We start from the raw sequence: 18,701 nt of genomic DNA, 5'->3' as shown, positions 1-18,701 counted from the left end.
ACACAAACTGGAGGAACAGCACCTCATCTTCTGACTAGGCACTTTACAGCCTTCCGGACTGAATATTGAGTTCAACAATTTTAGATCATGATCTCTCTCCTCCATCCCCACCCCCTTTCCGATCCCCCCTTTTTTTCCCAATAATTTATATAGATTTTTCTTTTCCCACCTATTTCCATTATTTTTAAATGTATTGCCATCCATTGTTTTATCTCTACCTTTTAGCCTATTTCGATCCCTTCACCCCACCCCATCCCCACTAGGTCTATCTGTACCTTCACCCCACCCCATCCCCACTAGGGCTATCTGTACCTTCACCCCACCCCATCCCCACTAGGGCTTTCTGTACCTTCACCCCACCCCATCCCCACTAGGGCTATCTGTACCTTCACCCCACCCCATCCCCACTAGGGCTATCTGTACCTTGCTTGTCCTGCTTTCTACCCTTAATTAGATAATATCACCACCTTCAACACCTCTTTGTCCTTTTGTCTATGACATCTTTTGGTTATCTCCACCTATCACTGGCCCTCTAACCAGCTCTACTTGTCCCACCCCCCCTTAAACCAGCTTATATTTCACCTCTCTTCTATTCTTCCTTAGTTCTGATGAAGAGTCATACGGACTCGAAACATTAACTGTGTCCCTCTCCGCAGATGCTGCCAGACCTGCTGAGTTTTTCCAGCTATTTTTATTTTAGTTTTGGATTTCCAGCATCCGCAGTTTTTTCGCTTTTACCCCCCAGAGCATTACCCTGGATTACTCATCCAATGCCACCAATTTCCCCTTGGCGGACCAACTCACACTTATCTGGATTAAAATATCATTCAGCATTTTGTACGTCTACAGCATCACTTATTCTCGTCACAATCCTCCACAGCATTAAGGGCGCTGTCCTCAATTTGACGCCAGCCGCTGATTTTGCAACACCTACAGCCTCGATATTGTGAATCGAATTGGCTGAAATCTGTCCCATTCAGCAGGGCGGTGGTGCCACCCAACATGGTGGAGGGTATCCTCAGGGTGAAGGCAGGACTTTGTCTCCACAGGGACTTGTGCGGTGGTCACTCCTACCGATGGACAGCAGTGTCCACGCCAGGCAGCTTGGCGAGGATGGGGTCAAGTATGTTTCTCCCTCGTGCTGGCTCCCTCACCACCTGCAACAGACCCAGCCTGGCACCCGCCCCCTGTAGGACTCTTGCGGTGCTGCCGGGCTGCTCGTGGTGACGGTCGCCTTGCCCTCTTGTGACACTGGGCACTCCCAGGTGGAGGTCGAGATGGATCAGCACCCCCTCCTCCCCTGTCTCTCTCTTCACCGCCCCCCACCCCCACCACCCACTCAGCACTCCTGGCCGAAAATGCTTCCACCAGATGTTCTCGGTTCCTTCGGGGGAGGTGGTGCGGCAAGGGGTGTGGTGAGAGTGCTTGTGGGGCTTTCTCCCCCTCCTGGTTCTTCCTCTGTGCAGTGACATTCGTCACAGGACATGACAATTGAGGTAAACTAGGGCCTGGGAACTGGAGGCTAAAAACCATGGAGTTAACCTACTCTATTCCTCTAATGGGGCCTCCCAAACCTGCTCTTTTTAGCTCTTTTGTCCTTCCTTTGTTTCCCTGGGCTTTTAGCCTGCAATGGTTACATTCTTTTCATTCCTGACTGATTGACGGACCACTCGAGATGGGGCTGGGGGGTGGGGGGGGGTGGTGGTGGGGAGTGCTTGCAGCGAGATGTAAGGGGCAGCTGCACCTTATCCCGCAAGGAGACTTTCTACGCTGATAGGCCCAGGTCATCCTTTGAAAGGTGTCCCCTGTGGTTCACCTACTTTGATGCATAATCATCAGGATCGGCCCCTTTGACTGAAACCCGATGCGGAGGCGCAATTGAGTCCCAGACAACCAGTGAAACGCCAGGCGTCTCAAGAGTCAAAGGTTCAGGAAGCAATTCTGCCTTTTATTAAAGTGCAGGAGATAATGATCTCAGGAACAAGATTTGTCCTGAGGTATTTGGCTAATAGAGACAAAATGTTTCTGAGCCTCAGGGAAAGGTCATGACCACCACCCACCCCCCCCTTCTCCCCCCCCACCGCCCCCCCCACCCCCAAACCCACCCCCACCAAATACTGCAGCCATCTTGTTAGGAGAGGCCTGAACCTGGCCTACCTCCTCGACACCCAGCCCTTAGTCAGCAGGCCAGGCGCACGTGCACCTGAGGCTCCACCTGTACACAAAGAGCACGACAGAGTGGGTGAAAGGGCAGGATTCGCTCCCCTCGCGGGCAGTGCTCCCTGTCAGCCAACACCAGCTACTCGAAAGCCCCGGCAATGGATGCGCACAGTCTTTAAGCTACTGCGTTGCGCGCCTGCGCAAGAAATTTAAAAGGACTGTGCACTTAACACCCCTTCGCACCCCAAACGAGGAAGCTTTGCTCAGTGGATGTCCCTTTCAGGTTGATAAATGCAGAGGGTCCCTTTAAGGAGGACTGGATAAGTAGACGTCCTTTAGGTGTGGGAGCCTCTTATAAGTGGGGAGCCAAGGGGGTGAGTAAAGATGTCGGTTAAGATGAGGCAGGTACAGTCAGCCCACTCCCCTCACTTCAGTAACATGCTCTCCAGGGGCCTGAGTTGGGAATGTGTTTGGAGTGGGGAATAGCCTGGGTTAGGCTGGGAATATCCTGGTTCAGACTGGGAATGCGTGAGGGGCTGGAATAGCCTGGGTCAGACTGGGGATGTGTGAAGGGCTGGGAATGTCCTGGGTCAAACTGGGAATGTGTTTGGCATTGGGAATATCCTGGGTCATACCGGAAACGTGTGAGGGGCTGGGAATATTCGGGGACAGACCGGGAATGTTTGAGGGGCTGGGAATATCCTGGGACAGGCCAGGAATGTGTGAGGGGCTGGGAGTATTCTGGGTCAGACTGGGAAGGTGTTTGGCATTGGGAATATCTTGGGTCATACCGGGAATCTGTGAGGGGCTGGGAATATTTGGGGACAGACCAGGAATGCGTGAGGGACTGAGAATATCCTGGGTCAGACTGGGAATGTGTTTGGCATTGGGAATATTCTGGGACAGACTGGGAAAGTGTGAGGGGCTGGGAATATCCTGGGACAGACCAGGAATGTGTTAGGGACTGGGAATATCTTGGGTCATACTGGGAATCTGTGAGGGGCTGGGAATATCCTGGGTCAGACTGGGAAGGTGTGAGGGGCTGGGAATATCCTGGGTGAGACTGGGAATGCAGTATTTTCTGTGTGAAGCGAGGGTGATTATAGTTTGTTCCCTTTGTCCTAGAGAGCTCTCACTAACCAGCCCAGCTGAAGGTTCTGAGCTCCAGTCGATGACTGACAGCTGGAGGTGTCCAGTTTCTGTTGTGTGGTCAGGGCGAGAATAAACTAGCCCACTCATCACTGCCCTGCACCCTGTGAGGAGCAGTCACCCTGACTAAACATCTCTGTAAGTTCATGGGAGGAGCAGGGCTGTCTTATAACCCATCAGGAATGAGTAATATCCCTATGCTTCAGATCCCTGGGAGTGAGTTACAGACTGGAATCTAATCGAGGGGTTCAGGTGGTTTATATATAGAATAACAGATACCCGGGAGTGAGTTACAGACCGGAATCTAATCGAGGGGTTCGGGTGGTTTATATATAGGATTACAGATACCCGGGAGTGAGTTACAGACTGGAATCTAATCGAGGGGTTCAGGGGGTTTATATTTGGAATAACGGGTACCCAGGAGTGAGGTACAGACTAGAATCCAATCGAGGGGTTCGGGGAGGTTTATATATAGAATAACAGATACGCGGGAGTGAGTGACAGACTGGAATCTAATCGAGGGGTGCAGTGTGATTTATATAATGAATAACAGATACCCGGGAGTGAGTTACAGACTGGAAACTAATCGAGGGGTGTGGTGCGGTTTATATATTGAATAACAGATACCCGGGGGTGGGTTACAGACTGGAATTGAATCGAGGGGTGCAGCATGGTTTATATATAGAATAACAGATACCCGGGGGTGGGTTACAGACTGGAATCGAATCGAGGGGTGCAGCATGGTTTATATATAGAATAACAGATACCCGGGCGTGGGTTACAGACTGGAATCTAATCGAGGGGTTCAGGGGGTTTATATATAGAATAACAGATACCCGGGAGTGAGTTACAGACTGCAATCTAATCGAGGGATTTGGCTGGTTTATATATAGGACGGTGTCGATGACCCCTTCCATCACTTTGCTGATGATGGAGAATAGACTGATGTGGCTGTAATTGGCCGGGTTGGATTTGTCCTGCTTTTTGTGTACAGGACATACCTGGGCAATTTTCCACTTTACTGGGTAGATGCCAGTGTGGTCACTGTACTGGGACAGCTTGGCTAGGGGCGTGGGTTAGCTCTGGAGTGCAAGTCTTCAGTACTATTGCTGGAATGTTGTCAGGGCCCATAGCCTTTGCAATATCCAGTGCCTTCAGCCATTACTTGATATCACGTGGAGTGAATCGAATTAGCTGATGACTGGCTGGGGATACTGGGGACCTCAGGAGTAGGGGAAGATCTCTTCGGCGCTTCTGGCTGGAGATGTGCTGGGCTCCCCCATCATTGACTTGGTTTTCTTTCAAAGGCTTCCTATTGTTTTCTGTTTGGTAAACTAGGCAGAGCTTCTTCAGTTTGACCTCATCATTCCTCTGAAATCAGCATTGTTTGAGTTTAAAATGTTAGCGAACAATCTTTCTTCTCAAACTTGATGTCAATCTTATGTTATGGTCACTATTGGCTCAATGCTCCCTCCCTATTCTTAATAATGACTTAATTCATCGCTCATTATTAAACCCAGTAAAGCTTGTTTTCTTATTGGCACAAAAACATTGTTTCAGAAAACTATCCCGAATTATGCTGTAGAAAGTAATTGCTTTACACGTGAGCCATGTTGCATATCCCAGTCTACGTGAAAAATTACAATCTTTGCTTTTGGGGTTAGTGTTTCTGATGATTATTCATCCAACTGCCACCGCATCACTGCTGTCAGGAGGCTTTGTTTTATTCATGGGATGTGGGTGTTGTTGGCCAGGCCAGTATTTACTGCCCATCCCTAATTGCCCCCTTGAGAAGGTGGGGGTGAGCTGCCTTCTTGAGCCGCTGCAGTCCCTGTGGTGTAGGTACACCCACCGTGCTTTTAGGGAGGGAGTTCCAGGATTTGGACCCAGCGACAGTGAAGGAACGGCCGATATATTTCCAAGTCGGGATGGTGAGTGGATCAGAGGGGATCTTCCAGGCGGTGGTGTTCCCCATGTGTCTGCTGCCCTTGTCCTTCTAGATGGTAGAGGTTGTGGGTTTGGAAGGTGCTGTCGAAGGAGCCTTGGTGAGTTGCTGCAGTGCATCTTGTAGATGGTACACACACTGCTGCTACTGTGCGTCGGTGGTGGAGGGAGTGAATGTTTGTGGATGGAGTGCCAAATAAATGGGCTGCTTTGTCCTGAACGGCGTCGAGCTTCTTGAGTGTTGTGGGAGCTGCACTCATCCAGGCAAGTGGGGAGTATTCCATCCCACTCCTGACTTGTGCCTTGTAGATGGTGGACAGGCTTTGGGGAGTCAGGAGGTGAGTTACTCACTGCAGGATTCCCAGCCTCTGACCTGCTCTTGTAGCCACAGTATTTATATGGCTGGTCCAGTTCAGTTTCTAGTCAATGGTAACCCCCAGGATGTTGATAGTGGGGGATTCACCGATGGTAATGCCATTGAACGCCAAGGAGCGATAGTTAGATTCTCTCTTGCTGGAGATGGTCATTGCCTGGCACTTGTGTGGCGTGAATGTTACTCACCACTTGTCAGGTCCATGAACAATCCACATAACATAGCTATCTTTAGTAGAACCCAGAGTGTTTGTACTGCTCACCTTGACTGATAGTCCTTTCTAACATTGCAGTGTTCTCTATAGGTACTGCAGCTTCTCAGTTTTGATTCTATGAGCTTGTTGAAGTATTTTGCTTCCATTCAGACACAACCAGTGCTCAGTGTAACACTCTGAGCTGAATGGCAGCTCCTGACTTGTTTTCTTAACCCCTCATGCTCAGTGAGTGCACTGTCAAAGGATCACATTTGGTTCACAACCCCAATTGCCGTGAGGTTCTTTAACTTCTCGCTCTTTTCCCACATTGGTCAGTTTTATTTAAATCTGCTATATTATTAATATTTATGTTTTCTAAGCATGGATTATACAAAGCCCACCCTTTGTACCTCTGACCTTTGCTCCCACCCAGCCTCTCTCTCTCTCACCATTAGCTTGTTCTCAGTGGGACCATTGTCAGGGGCTGAACCTTCCCTTCTTCATTGGTCCCTCTCCACAGGGACTTGGTCACAGCCCACTTTGAGTGCAGCCCGTCACAGCCGACCAGCTCCTCCGAGTCCCCTGAAATGGACGTCTCCGCCACACTCTAACCTGGCTTCTCTCCACACCGATTGGTTCATGACGCTGCGATTGCACCATGGGATCTTACTTCTTAATTTACTTCCAGCCCTCCTGATGCTCCCTCAACACAACCTCATCCATTTTTGCCCTCCCCCCACCCTCTCCACTCCCCATCTTTTGCCCTGACCTGGACCTCAACAACTGGATCTCCCCCCTCCTCCCTCTTCAAGTTATTGTCCAGTTCCTCCGAGATATCTTTCACTTATTTTTTATTCATTCATGGGATGTGGGCATCACTGGCTGGGCCCAGCATTTATTGCCCATCCCTAATTACCCCTTGAGAAGGTGGTGGTGAGCTGCCTTCTTGAGCCGCTGCAGCCTCTGTGGTGTAGGGTACACCCACCGTGCTGTTAGGGAGGGAGTTCCAGGGTTTGGACCCAGCGACAGTGAAGGGACGGCCGATATATTTCCAAGTCAGGATGGTGAGTGGCTCAGAGGGGAACTTCCAGGTGGTGTTCCCCATGTGTCTGCTGCCCTTGTCCTTCTAGATGGTAGAGGTCGTGGGTTTGGAAGGTGCTGTCTAAGGAGTCTCGGTGAGTTCCTATGCAGCTGGCAGACCAGACAGCCTCCTGAATGGTCAGTGGTGACTGCAGAGGATGTTACTTATTCCCCCTTACTGTCGAATCCCCTATTTTGCTCTTTCCTTTCTCTTGCCCACCCTGAACCCCCTCCCGGCTGCTTACTGCTCCAGGGCGCCATGGCACACATTCCGACCATCCTCCCTCCAGCCTTCACCCTCACCCTCGGAGATAGCAAATTGCGCACAGCTGTCGGATAGGGTCAGAAAGCAAGGGGACTCCTTCTCTGTTCCCCCCACCCCTTACCTTACCGGCCGACAGTTTCAACTGGTCAGCCAATTTCCCAGCTGCGTAATATCACTGCGGACCCATTGGAAGGTGAAGAGGCCATTCAGCCCTTCGAGCCTGTTCTGCCATTCCATTGGACCTCGAGTGAACCCAGTGTGTCCCATTCCTCCCGCTCTATTCCCCCATTGTCTGGCCAGCTCTCTTGGGGGGGCGGGGGAGAGAGTTCCAGTGATGGTTGGGGCCAGGTGACTCTCAGTTTTTAACTGGAAAGTGGCTACATCTCGATTAGCTGAGAGGGCCATATCCGTGCGACTTACCCCAGCACCAGCTCCCCACTCGGAATCCAGGGAAAAAAATAAGCCAAAGAGCGAGAGGCAAGCGATAAAATGAGGAAGCAGACGAAGCCTCCTCCAGTCTTTATTCGGATAAACCAGAGGGGTCAGAACATGAGGCGAAGACAGAAATACAGAGTGTGGACAGAGCGGTAGTAACTCATGCTGGGGAGATAGGGCGGAGTGGGGGCGCTGGGGGTGGGTGGCGCATTCCGGGCCAGGAGGTCACCATGAGTATCTCCAGGCCAGAGCTGCAAGTGTGGAGGGGGAAATTGGGAATCCCGGGAGAGGGAGGGAAATGGGAAGGTCTGTCCCAGGAGAAAGTAGGTGGGGGGAAAGAGATGGGGGGTGCGGGGGGAACAAATGGGAGGTTCTATCGAAGAGTGGGGGGAATGGGAGGAGCCATCCCAGAAAGGGGGGGGAATGGAAGGGTCCATTCCGGGGGTTGTGGGGTGCAGAATGGGAGGGCCCATCCTGGGGATGTGGGGAAATGGGAGAGGTCATCCCGGGAAAGGGAGGAATGGAGGAGTCCATTTGGGAGAGCGGGGGTGGGGGGGGTGGGGTGGAAATGGGAGGGTCCATTCTGGAGAGGAAAAAAAATGGGAGGACAGGAGTGGGTTGACGGGAGGGCCCATTGTAAGGAGACGCGAGAATGGGAGGAGCCATTCCGGGAGAAGGGGGAAACGGAGGGTCCAACTCAGAATGGGAGAGTCCACCCAGGGGAGGGGCCGAGGAATGGGGGAGTGGGAGGATCCCAGGAGGATGAGGAGTTGGATGGGGTGAGCCGGGGGGTGGCTGTGGGAGGGTCTGTTCCGGTAGTGGGGAGATGATGGAAGAGTCCATCCCGGCAGGGGCTCAGATACCCTGTTGCCCCTTTCCCTTTGTGAACGGGTTCAGGTGTGAGGTCAGGGGTCGGAGGTGAGGGTGCACGTTCCAGGTACTGTGCTGCTGCTGCTTGTTTCCTCTGGCTGGACTCCCCGCTCTGCTGGTTGATCCCACCATCTCAATTCCGGACGTAAAGACGTGTGCAGACCACGTTATCAGCAGTCATGGTCTGTAAGAGGGAGAGACAAGAGGAACTCCATCAGCCAACGTCTGTCCCAGAGCTGGTCACCTCTGGGACCCCTGCCTGGGATTCACCCCATTCGGCCACTTCCCACCTCACCAGACTCCCCCTCATTAGAATCATACCCTCAGGAGGCTATTCAGTCCATCTGTGCCTGTGCTGGCTCTTTGAAAGATCTACCCAATTAGTCCTACACCCACCTCGCCTCCCCTGCTCTTTCCACCCCATATCCCTGCTAATGTTTCCCCTTCCAGTATTTATCTGATTCCCCCCCTTTTGAAAGTTCCTATTGAATCTGCTTCCACCGCCCTTTCAGGCAGCGCCTTCCAGATCACAACAACTCGTTGATTTATATAACACTGAAACATCCCAAGTCACTTCACAGGAGCACTATCAAAATAAACATCTGACCTCAAGCGACATACGTAGGTATCAGGGACATGTAGCCAAACGTTCAGTCAAAGAGGAGGTTTTAAAGAGCATCTCAAAGCAGAAGGACAGAGTTTTAGGGAGGGAATTCCAGAGCTCAGGGCCCCCCCAGGCAGCTGAAGGCACGGCCGCCAATGGTGGAGCGATGGGAATCGGGGGGGGATGGGCAAGAGGCCGGAATTGGAGGAGCGCAGAGATCTCGGAGGGTTGTAGGGGCTGGAGGAGTTTAGAGAGATAGGGAGGGGTGTAGGGGCTGGAGGAGGTTACAGAGATAGGGAGGGGTGTAGGGGCTGGAGGAGGTTACAGAGATAGGGAAGGTTGTAGGGGCAGGAGGAGGTTACAGAGATAGGGGTGTAGGGGCTGGAGGAGGTTACAGAGATAGGGAGGGGTGTAGGGGCTGGAGGAGGTTACAGAGATAGGGAGGGGTGTAGGGGCTGGAGGGGGGTTACAGAGATAGGGAGGATTGTAGGGGCTGGAGGAGGTTACAGAGATAGGGAGGGGTGTAGGGGCTGGAGGAGGTTACAGAGATAGGGAGGGGTGTAGGGGCTGGAGGAGGTTACAGAGATAGGGAGGGGTGTAGGGGCTGGAGGAGGTTACAGAGATAGGGAGGGGTGTAGGGGCTGGAGGAGGTTACAGAGATAGGGTGTGGGTGAGGAGGGATTTGAAAACGAGGGTGAGAATTTGAAAATGGAGGTGTTGCCGGACCGGGAGCCAGTGTGGGTCAGCGAGCACAGGGGGCGATGGGTGAACGGGGACTGGGTGTGAGTTCGGACACGGGGACAGCAGAGTTTGGGATGAGGTGTAGTGTCCGGAGGGTAGAATGTGGGAGAGCAGCCGGCAGAGGGTTGGAATAGTTGAGTCTGGAGGGAACGAGGGTGAGGGTGAGGGTTTCAGCAGATGAGCTGAGACAGGGGGTGGAGTCGGGCGATGTCACGGAGGTGGGAATAGGCGCTCTTAGCGATGGCGCGAATATGAGGCCGGAAGCTCATCTCGAGGTCAAATGTGACACTGAGATTGTGATCAATGTGCTTCAGCCTCAGACAGTCACCATGGGAGGGATGGACTCGGTGATTAGGGAACAAAGCAGCGATTGAAGACAATGCTTTCGGACTTCCCAATATTTAACTTCAGAAATTTCTGCTCAACCTCATGAACAAAAATTCTCATCTGCCCCTCTGGTTCCCTTCCCGATTCTCTTCAATCTGTGTCCCCTCTGGTTACCGACCCTCCTGCCCAGTGGATACAGTTTCTCCTTATTTACTCTGTCCAAACCCCCTTCCTGATTTTGAACGTCTCGATTCAATCTCCTCCCTTAACCTTCTCCGCTCTAAGGAGAACAATCCCAGCTTCTCCCAGTCGCTCCACATGAACTGAAGCCCCTCATCCCTGGTCCCACTCGGGGTCAATCTCCCTCCGCACCCTCTCCTTTGACATCCTTCCTAAAGTGGGGGGTTCAGGATTGATTAAAAGAGGGTTGTTGGCATAATTCCCCTTATTTTGTATTCTATTCCTCTATTGATAAAGTGCAAGATCCAGTAAGTGTATTTTTTAACAGCGTTCCCAACTTGTCCTGGTGCTTTCGGGGAATTATGTGAATATACACCCCCAGGTGTCCCTCCACCTACGTTTTAAAATGGTTTCAGCCTAGCAGAGAGCCTGAAGGGCAGATTAATGTGGAGTTAATGGACCGAAGGCCCTTACCAGAATGAGTTGGTCATCGCTGGTGAGTTCGCGAGTCCACGATGTTTTAGGCCCTTCACCTTTCAGCAGTTTCTGCTCACACTCCATCTTATTCTCTCCAATCCACTTGGCCAAACTCTGTAAGAGAGGAAAGTTGGTGGGGGGTGGGGGTTATTAATCCTGCGGCACTCAGTCTAGACCCCTCAGTCTGGACCACTTCTGCCTGGGTTTCCGCACCCCCTCCCCCCCCCCCCCCACATCCCACTTTGCTTTGGGACACCCTTAAGTCTTGGTGCCTCTTGGTCTTGGACCCTCTTGACCTGAGACCTCACCTACCACCTGCCCGCTCAGTTCGGTCAGCTTCTAGAGCCTGGGGTCTCTCAGTCCCAGTCCGGGCCCAAGATGACCGACAGTGACGAGGGTCTCTGGGCCCTTGGTTTCTCTTTTATTGTCTGTTTCGGTCAGCCGGTCTCACTCTTTCTCTCTCCACCCTCTCACCTTGCATGGCCTTCCATCGACCGTCTGTTCATCAAACTCCTCTCCGACCCTGAACCTGATCTCTGTGGTCCTTGCTGTGGTGGCTGTCTTGATGTAGAAATTCTCTCCGTCCTGTTTGATTTCCACGCTCGGATTGGAAGCAGCTTTCACCGCGATCTTCCTCAACAGCAGGCCCACGTCTGGTTGTACACGAGATATCAGGGTCACTGATACACCGTGAGAGGCCACACTAGCCAAATCACACTCACTTTCTGATGCACACTCATATCCACTTTCACTGATACCCAGTTACACTCAGTAATGCAAAATCTATATCACTGACAAAGGTAAGGGGACTGAGTTTTTTATAAATTCATTCATAGGACATGGGCACCGCTGGCCAGGCCCAGCATTTGTTACCCATCCCTAACTGCCCCCTTGAGAAGGTGGGGGGGGGGGGTGAGCTGCCTTCTTGAGCCGCTGCAGTCCCTGTGGTGTAGGTACACCCACCGTGCTGTTAGGGAGGGAGTTCCAGGATTTGGACCCAGCGACAGTGAAGGAGTGTAATAAATCTTGGTGGGAAGGTAAGCTGTGAGGAGGATACAAAGAGGCTGCAAAGGATTATAATCAGGTTGAGTGTGCAGATAAGGCAGTGACAGTTGGAGTATAACGTGGGGAAGTGTGAAATTATCCACTTTGGTAGATGAACGGAAAATCAGAATACTTTTGTTAAATAGTGAGAGACTGGGAAATGTTACTGTTCAGAGGGACCTGGTTGTCTTTGTACATGGATCATAGGAGTTGAACATACAGGTACAGCAAGCAAGTAGGAAGGTAAACAGTATGTTAGCCTTTATTACAAGGACTCACACTATTAGAGTAAGGAAGTCCTTCTTCTGTTAGATAGGACTTTGGTGAGACCACACCTGGAGAATGGTGTACAGTTTTGGTGAGACCACACCTGGAGTCCTATGTAGTTTTGGTGAGACCACACCTGGATTCCTATGTAGTTTTGGTGAGTCCACACCTGGAGTATGGTGTACAGATTTGGTGAGTCCACACCTGGAGTATGGTGTACAGTTTTGGTGAGTTCACACCTGGAGTATGGTGTACAGTTTTGGTGAAACCGCACCTGGAGTATGGTGTACAGTTTTGGTGAAACCGCACCTGGAGTATGGTGTACAGTTTTGGTGAAACCACACCTGGAGTATGGTGTACAGTTTTGGTGAAACTGCACCTGGAGTATGGTGTACAGTTTTGGTGAGTTCACACCTGGAGTATGGTGTACAGTTTTGGTGAAACCACACCTGGAGTACTGTGTACAGTTTTGGTGAGTTCACACCTGGAGTATGGTGTACAGTTCTGGTAAGTCCACACCTGGAGTACGGTGTACAGATTTGGTGAGTTCACACCTGGAGTATGGCGTACAGTTTTAGTCTATTTTTCTAGGGAAGGGTGCATCGCACTTGCAGGGGACACAACAAAGCTTCACTAGCTTGACCCTCGGGAGAAGGGAGCTATCCTGAGAGGAAGGTGTGAGTGGTAAGAGACTCTATTCTCTGCAGGTTAGAAGGAATGTGAGGTGATCCCATTTAAAATTGTAAAATTCTTAGAGGCCCTGACAAAGTAGCCTCTGAGAGGCTGATCCCTCCCCTCCCCCTCCCTCGGGCTGGAGAACTGGGCGGAGGAGTGGGGTGGGGGGGGGGGGGGTGGGGTGTAACTGTAAGTCCTCATGATAAGATGGACAATGATACAGGATGAAGGGTGCAGAATCTTTGGAATTCTCTACCCCAGAGCGCTCTCAATACTCAATCATGTTGATTTAAGACAGCGATCATTAGATATTTGGATACTAAAGGAATTAGGGGACAGGAGAAGTGGGCAGGAATGTGGAGTTAAGGTGGAAGATCATCTGTGATCTTACTGAGCGTCAGAGCAGGCTCGAGGGGCTGAGTGGCCTACTCCTTCTATTTTTTTATGTTCTTCAGGCCACTTGACCCTTTCAATCAGCGCCTGTCACTTGAGCCCATTAAGCTGGGCTGTGCGTATTGAGTTGCTTTGTGTGAGGGGGCTGCTTTGTGGGGGAAGCCGTTCTCAATGCTCTGTCCCCAGACAATGCTCTCTCTCAGTGTGAGTCTGTGAGCACCGAGTGAGTGAGTGAGTGCCTCCTGCTTAGATTCTGCAGGCACCAGAAGCGGCTTACAGCCCATCAGAGTCCCAGCAATAAGCTGAGATCCCCAGGTGCAGCCTGCACACACATCTACACTCAAAATCAGCGATGCGTCTGTGTGACTTCCGTACACACGCAATGCACACACAAGCTCTCACAGTCTCACATCTGTCTCACACACACACACACACAAATGTATACTCACAGTCTCTCTCTCACACAAACACACACACACTCACACACACCCTCACACAATCTCTCTCCCTCTCTCGCACACACACACAGACACACACAATCTGTCTCCCTCTTTCACACACACACTCTCTCTCCCTGTCAAACACACATATAATCTCTCTCATACACAGTCTTTCTCCCTCTCAAACACACACACACACTCTCTCTCACACACATGCAGTTTCCTCTCTCTCACACACAGTCTCTCACAGTCTCTCTCCCTCTCAAACATACATACAGTCTCTCTCTCTTTCTCTCTCTCCCACACACACACACACACACACACACAGTCTCCTCTCACACAATCATGCACAATTTCCTTCTCTCTCACACACACATACACACACAAACAGTCTCTCTCTCTCACAGTCTCACCCTCTGAAACACACACATGCACACTCTGTCTCTCTCACACACACACATTCTCTCTCTCACACACACACAGTCTCTCTCTCTCACACACACAGTCTCTCTCTCACACACAGTCTCTCTCTCACACACACACATTCTCTCTCACACACACAGTCTCCTCTCTCTCACACACACTTTCTTTCACACACACAGTCTCTCTCAGTTTCTCAAACACAATGTCCTACATACACACGCACACATAAACACATAGTCTCTTACACATACAGTGTCTCACTTACACACTCTCTCTCTCTCACACACACATACACACACACAGTCTCTCTCACACACATTTCATTTCCCCCTCACCCCTCACTCTCCTCCTCACACTATTACTCCCTCCGTCATCCCCTCATTCCCCCCTTCTCCCTTGCCTTCTCCATCTTTCTCACCTCTCACTCTCCCTCCATCTCATTCTTTCTCACCCTCTCTGCTCTGTTCTCCCATGCTTGACTTTTCAGTTCACTTCATTCTCCTACTTTCCTCTCTTTTCTCCAATCCCTCTCTCTCTCCCAATTTATCTCTTCCACTCTCCCAATTCCCTCTATCCCTTTCCCCCAAGTCTTTTCCCACTCCTTCCCTATATGCCCAGCTCATCCCCCTCTCCCACTCCCCCTCTCCTGCTCCCACTTTCCAACACCCTTCTCCCCCAATCTCTCATTTCACACAAATCCCCTCTATCTGTCCATTTCCACACTCACTTTCTCGGTCCCTCAACTCCATCTCTTTCTGATCTCTTTGTCCCTCCCTCCCTCTCCTCCTTTACCCTTTGTTACTGTCTCCCCATCTCATTCTGCTTTCCTCCTCTCCCTCTTTCTCTCTATCTTTCTATTTCCCACTCTATCTCTGTTTCCCACTCTCTCTTCCTCAACCCTGACCCACATTCTCTCCATCTTTCACCCTCTCTATCCCTGTTGCTCTCACTGACTCTACTCCCTGACTCCACCTCACCTCTTTCTCACTCTTTATCCCTGTCTCCCTCCAACTCTCTCTCCCTCATTCACTTTGTTATTCTCTCTCACACACTTTCTCTCACTATCATACTCAGTCACCATCTCACACACACTATACCTCTCCTACTTCACCCTCCACCCGTCTCTCGGCCACTCTGTCATGTTCTTTCTTCATCTCCCTCCGTTACATTCCCTCTGTCTCTCTCTCTCTCTCTCTGTCACACATTCTGGTTCCCCCGTCGTCACTCTCACTATCTCTCAGTCTCCTTGTCTTTCCCTTTCACGTACTCTCTGCCTCCCTCTCTCTTTCTCACTCACTCTCTCTGTCTCTCTTTCCCTCTCACTCACCCTCTCTCGCTGTCTCTCTCTACCTCTGGATCTCTATCCCTCTTTCTTTCTGTCCATCTTTCTCTCTTTCTGTCGATCTTTCTCTCTCTCTCTGTGCCCCCTCTCTTTCTTTCTGTCCATCATCTTTCTCTCTCTCTGCTTCTGTATCTCTTTCTGTCTCTCTCACTCACACTCTCTGTCTCTCTTCTTTTTTTTCTATCTTTCTCTCTGTCTCTCTCCCTCTCACTCACCCTGTCTCTCTCTGCCTTTGTCTCTCTATCCCTCTTTCTTTCTGTCCATCTTTCTCTCTCCGTGCCCCCCTCTGTCTCTCTCTCTCTTTCTATCCATCTTTCTCTCTCTCTGTCGCTCACTCTCTGTCTCTCTCTCTCTTTCTTTCTGTCTATCTCTCTCTTTCTTTCTGTCCATCTCTCTCTCTGTCGCTCACTCTTTCTGTCCATCTCTCTCTCTGTCGCTCATTCTCTCTTTCTGTCCATCTCTCTGTCTCTCTCTCTGTCGCTCACTCTCTCTCTCTTTCTGTCCATCTCTCTCTTTCTGTCCATCTCTCTCTGTCTCTCTCTCTCTCTGTCTCTCTCTCTCTGTCTCTCTCTCTCTGTCGCTCACTCTCTCTCTCTTTCTTTCTGTCCATCTCTCTCTCTCTGTCACTCTCACTCTCTCTCACCAAGCTGTTTCAGAAGCTCCTCGAAGTTTTCGCTGTTCTTCATCCTCCAGTTCCCGGTGAAGTTTTTGGACATGTTGGCAGCGGGGGTTACCCGGCACAAAGCGGCTCTCCGGGACTCCGATCTCGGCGGCTCCGCTTTCCTTTGTGTCTGCCTGGCTCTCCCTCTCTCTGGGTCTCTCACCCTCTTGTGTGTGTGTGTGTGTGTGTGTGTGTGTGTATTTCTCTCTCTCTATTTTTGACTGTCTTACACCGTGTTTCTCTCTGCCACACTCTGGCTCTCTGTTTCTCTCTCTGTGTGTCTGTGTCTCTTTCCCTGTGTGTGTGTGTCTCTCTCTGTCTGTCTGTGTGTGTGTGCGTGTTCCTGTCTCTCTCTCTCGCTCTTACGTGCAACACCCTGCTCCAATTTCCTCACCTTTTTAAGGCGACGTTTGAAGAGAGTCAGTCTCCTACAGAGACTGGGAGGAGTTACAGTCACATTGACTCAGAGTTACAGTCACATTGACTCCGAGTTACAGTCACATTGACTCCCTCCCCACCCCCCTCCCCAGTTCAGTGTGAACTGGGGCACTTTTTCATTCATTCATGGTAGGTGGGTGACACTGGCATTTACTACCCATCCCTAATTGCCCCCTTGAGAAGGTGGTGGGTGAGCTGCCTTCTTGAGCCGCTGCAGTCCCTGTGGTGTAGGTACACCCACCGTGCTGTTAGAGAGGGAGTTCCAGGATTTGGACCCAGCGACAGTGAAGGAACGGCCGATATATTTCCAAGTCAGGATGGTGAGTGACTCGGAGGGGAACTTCCAGGTGGTGGTGTTCCCCATGTGTCTGCTGCCCTTGTCCTTCTAGATGGTAGCGGTCGTGGGTTTGGAAGGTGCTGTCTAAGGAGCCTTGGTGAGTTGCTGCAGTGCATCTTGTAGATGGTACACACACTGCTGCTACTGTGCGTCGGTGGTGGAGGGAGTGAATGTTTGTGGATGGGGTGCCGATCAAGCGGGGCTGCTTTGTCCTGGTTGGTGTCGAGCTTCTTGAGTGTTGTGGGAGCCGCACTCATCCAGGCAAGTGGGGAGTATTCCATCCCACTCCTGACTTGTGCCTTGTAGATGGTGGACAGGCTTTGGGGAGTCAGGAGGTGAGTTACTCACCGCAGGATTCCCAGCCTCTGACCTGCTCTTGTAGCCACAGTATTTATGTGGCTGGTCCAGTTCAGTTTCTGGTCAATGGTAACCCCCAGGATGTTGATTGTGTTGGTTCTAGTGGGGATTATATTGGACATGGGTAGATTCTGCAGTTTCACCTGTGTTTTACTGTTTCAGGTAGACTAAATATTCCACATTACCCCTTCAACCAAACTCACTAAAATAGATTAACTGGATATTTGCCCATTTATTCACCTTGGCATCTTGCTGTGTATAAAATGGCCATGATGCTGTCTGCGTAACAACAACTGCTCTACATCGGTAACTCTGGCTTGCAGGAGGTGAGAACATTGACCCAACACACCCACCATTCATCAGCCTCTTGTGGACTGGTTTGTTCACTGTCGAGGCTGGCAGGGCGAGTGTTGAGGTGTTCCATTGAAGTGTAACTCAAAAAGCACCCCACCCACGCCCCCACCGGCGTGATATCTTGTCCCAGGCAAAGCCAGGACCCCGTGATCTACCGTGCCAATTGTGCAGTAACTGTAAATCTCAAGAGCCCAGAACAATGACTCTCCTGTCTCCTCATCATCGCAAGTCAGCCCGATATATTCATATGAGATCGAGTGTTAAACACTGCTCGGTAACACTGAAGGATGCAGCAATTAATCTTGCGTTGACGCCTGGGTACGAGTGCCAATGTTGTTCGAATATCACTCAGTCAGACATGTGATGATTAGATGTAGGCGTGTGAGTCGAGTGTTGAATAATGGATGTGGCAGTAAATGATCCTATATTCATTCATTACTGTGACTGCTGTTTATTTTATAATGATACATGTGTGGGGCTGCCAATTGTCCAGCATTGATAAGCGGGCATGAGAGGTCAGCCATGGCACAGGACTGACAATCTCTCGATTGTGAATTTGGTACGAGGGCCTTCATTCAGAATAAAGAGGACCTATCGTTGGTGTTCCACAAGGATCAATCCTCTTTCTCATATAAATTAATTCTTTTGTAAAATGTATTCTTTCATGGGGTGTGGGCATTGCTGGCTGGGCCAGCCTATATTGCCCATCCCTAATTGCCCCTTGAACTGAGGGTCTCGCTCAGCCATTTCAGGGGGGCAGTTAAGCGTCGCCCACGTGGCTGTGGGGTCTGGAGTCACGTGTAGGCCAGACCAGGTAAGGAGGGCAGATTTCCCTCCCTAAAGGGGATTGGTGAATCAGATGGGGTTTTTACAACAATCGATGATGGTTGTCATGGTCACCATCACTGAGACTCGCTTTATATTCCCAGATTGAATTTAAATTCCACCAGCGGCCGGGGTGGGGTTTGAACCCGGGTCCCCTGAGCATCAGCCTGGGCCCCTGGTTTACAAGTCCAGTGACACTTACCACCACCATCTCTCCACAATAACCTGAACTCAGAAATACCGGACATAGTTTCAAAGCTTGCAGAGGAGACACAAATTGTATCGAGGAGCTGAGTAACATGCTTTAAGGGGACAGAGAGAGAGACTGGTGAAATGAGCGAGGACAC

The 18,701-nt window shown here is 50.9% G+C and overlaps 1 protein-coding gene across 1 annotated transcript; it reads right to left on the bottom strand.

The window, feature by feature from the left end:
- Nucleotides 1-7,643: 7,643 nt before the first annotated feature.
- Nucleotides 7,644-16,445, bottom strand: LOC121274405 (cellular retinoic acid-binding protein 2-like). The gene is made up of 4 exons (XM_041181706.1): nucleotides 16,026-16,445; nucleotides 11,273-11,451; nucleotides 10,796-10,912; nucleotides 7,644-8,653 (listed from the first exon to the last, which is right to left on the bottom strand). The coding sequence occupies exons 1-4, from the start codon at nucleotides 16,096-16,098 to the stop codon at nucleotides 8,603-8,605; spliced, it is 420 nt and encodes a 139-aa protein (XP_041037640.1). The 5' UTR covers nucleotides 16,099-16,445; the 3' UTR covers nucleotides 7,644-8,602.
- Nucleotides 16,446-18,701: the final 2,256 nt, after the last annotated feature.

This window comes from Carcharodon carcharias (assembly GCF_017639515.1).
Source record: "Carcharodon carcharias isolate sCarCar2 chromosome 36 unlocalized genomic scaffold, sCarCar2.pri SUPER_36_unloc_14, whole genome shotgun sequence".
NCBI lineage: Eukaryota > Metazoa > Chordata > Chondrichthyes > Lamniformes > Lamnidae > Carcharodon > Carcharodon carcharias.
This window is presented reverse-complemented; position numbering and strand designations above follow the sequence as displayed.

Coding starts and splice junctions, on each gene's coding strand:
- LOC121274405 (XM_041181706.1), bottom strand. CDS start 16,098: ATGTCCAAAAACTTCACCGGGAACTGGAGGATGAAGAACAGCGAAAAC. Junction 10,913..11,272: donor TCGATGGAAGGCCATGCAAG/GTGAGAGGGTGG, acceptor CCTCTCTTACAG/AGTTTGGCCAAGTGGATTGG. Junction 8,654..10,795: donor GCGATGACCAACTCATTCTG/GTAAGGGCCTTC, acceptor TCCCTCTTACAG/ACCATGACTGCTGATAACGT.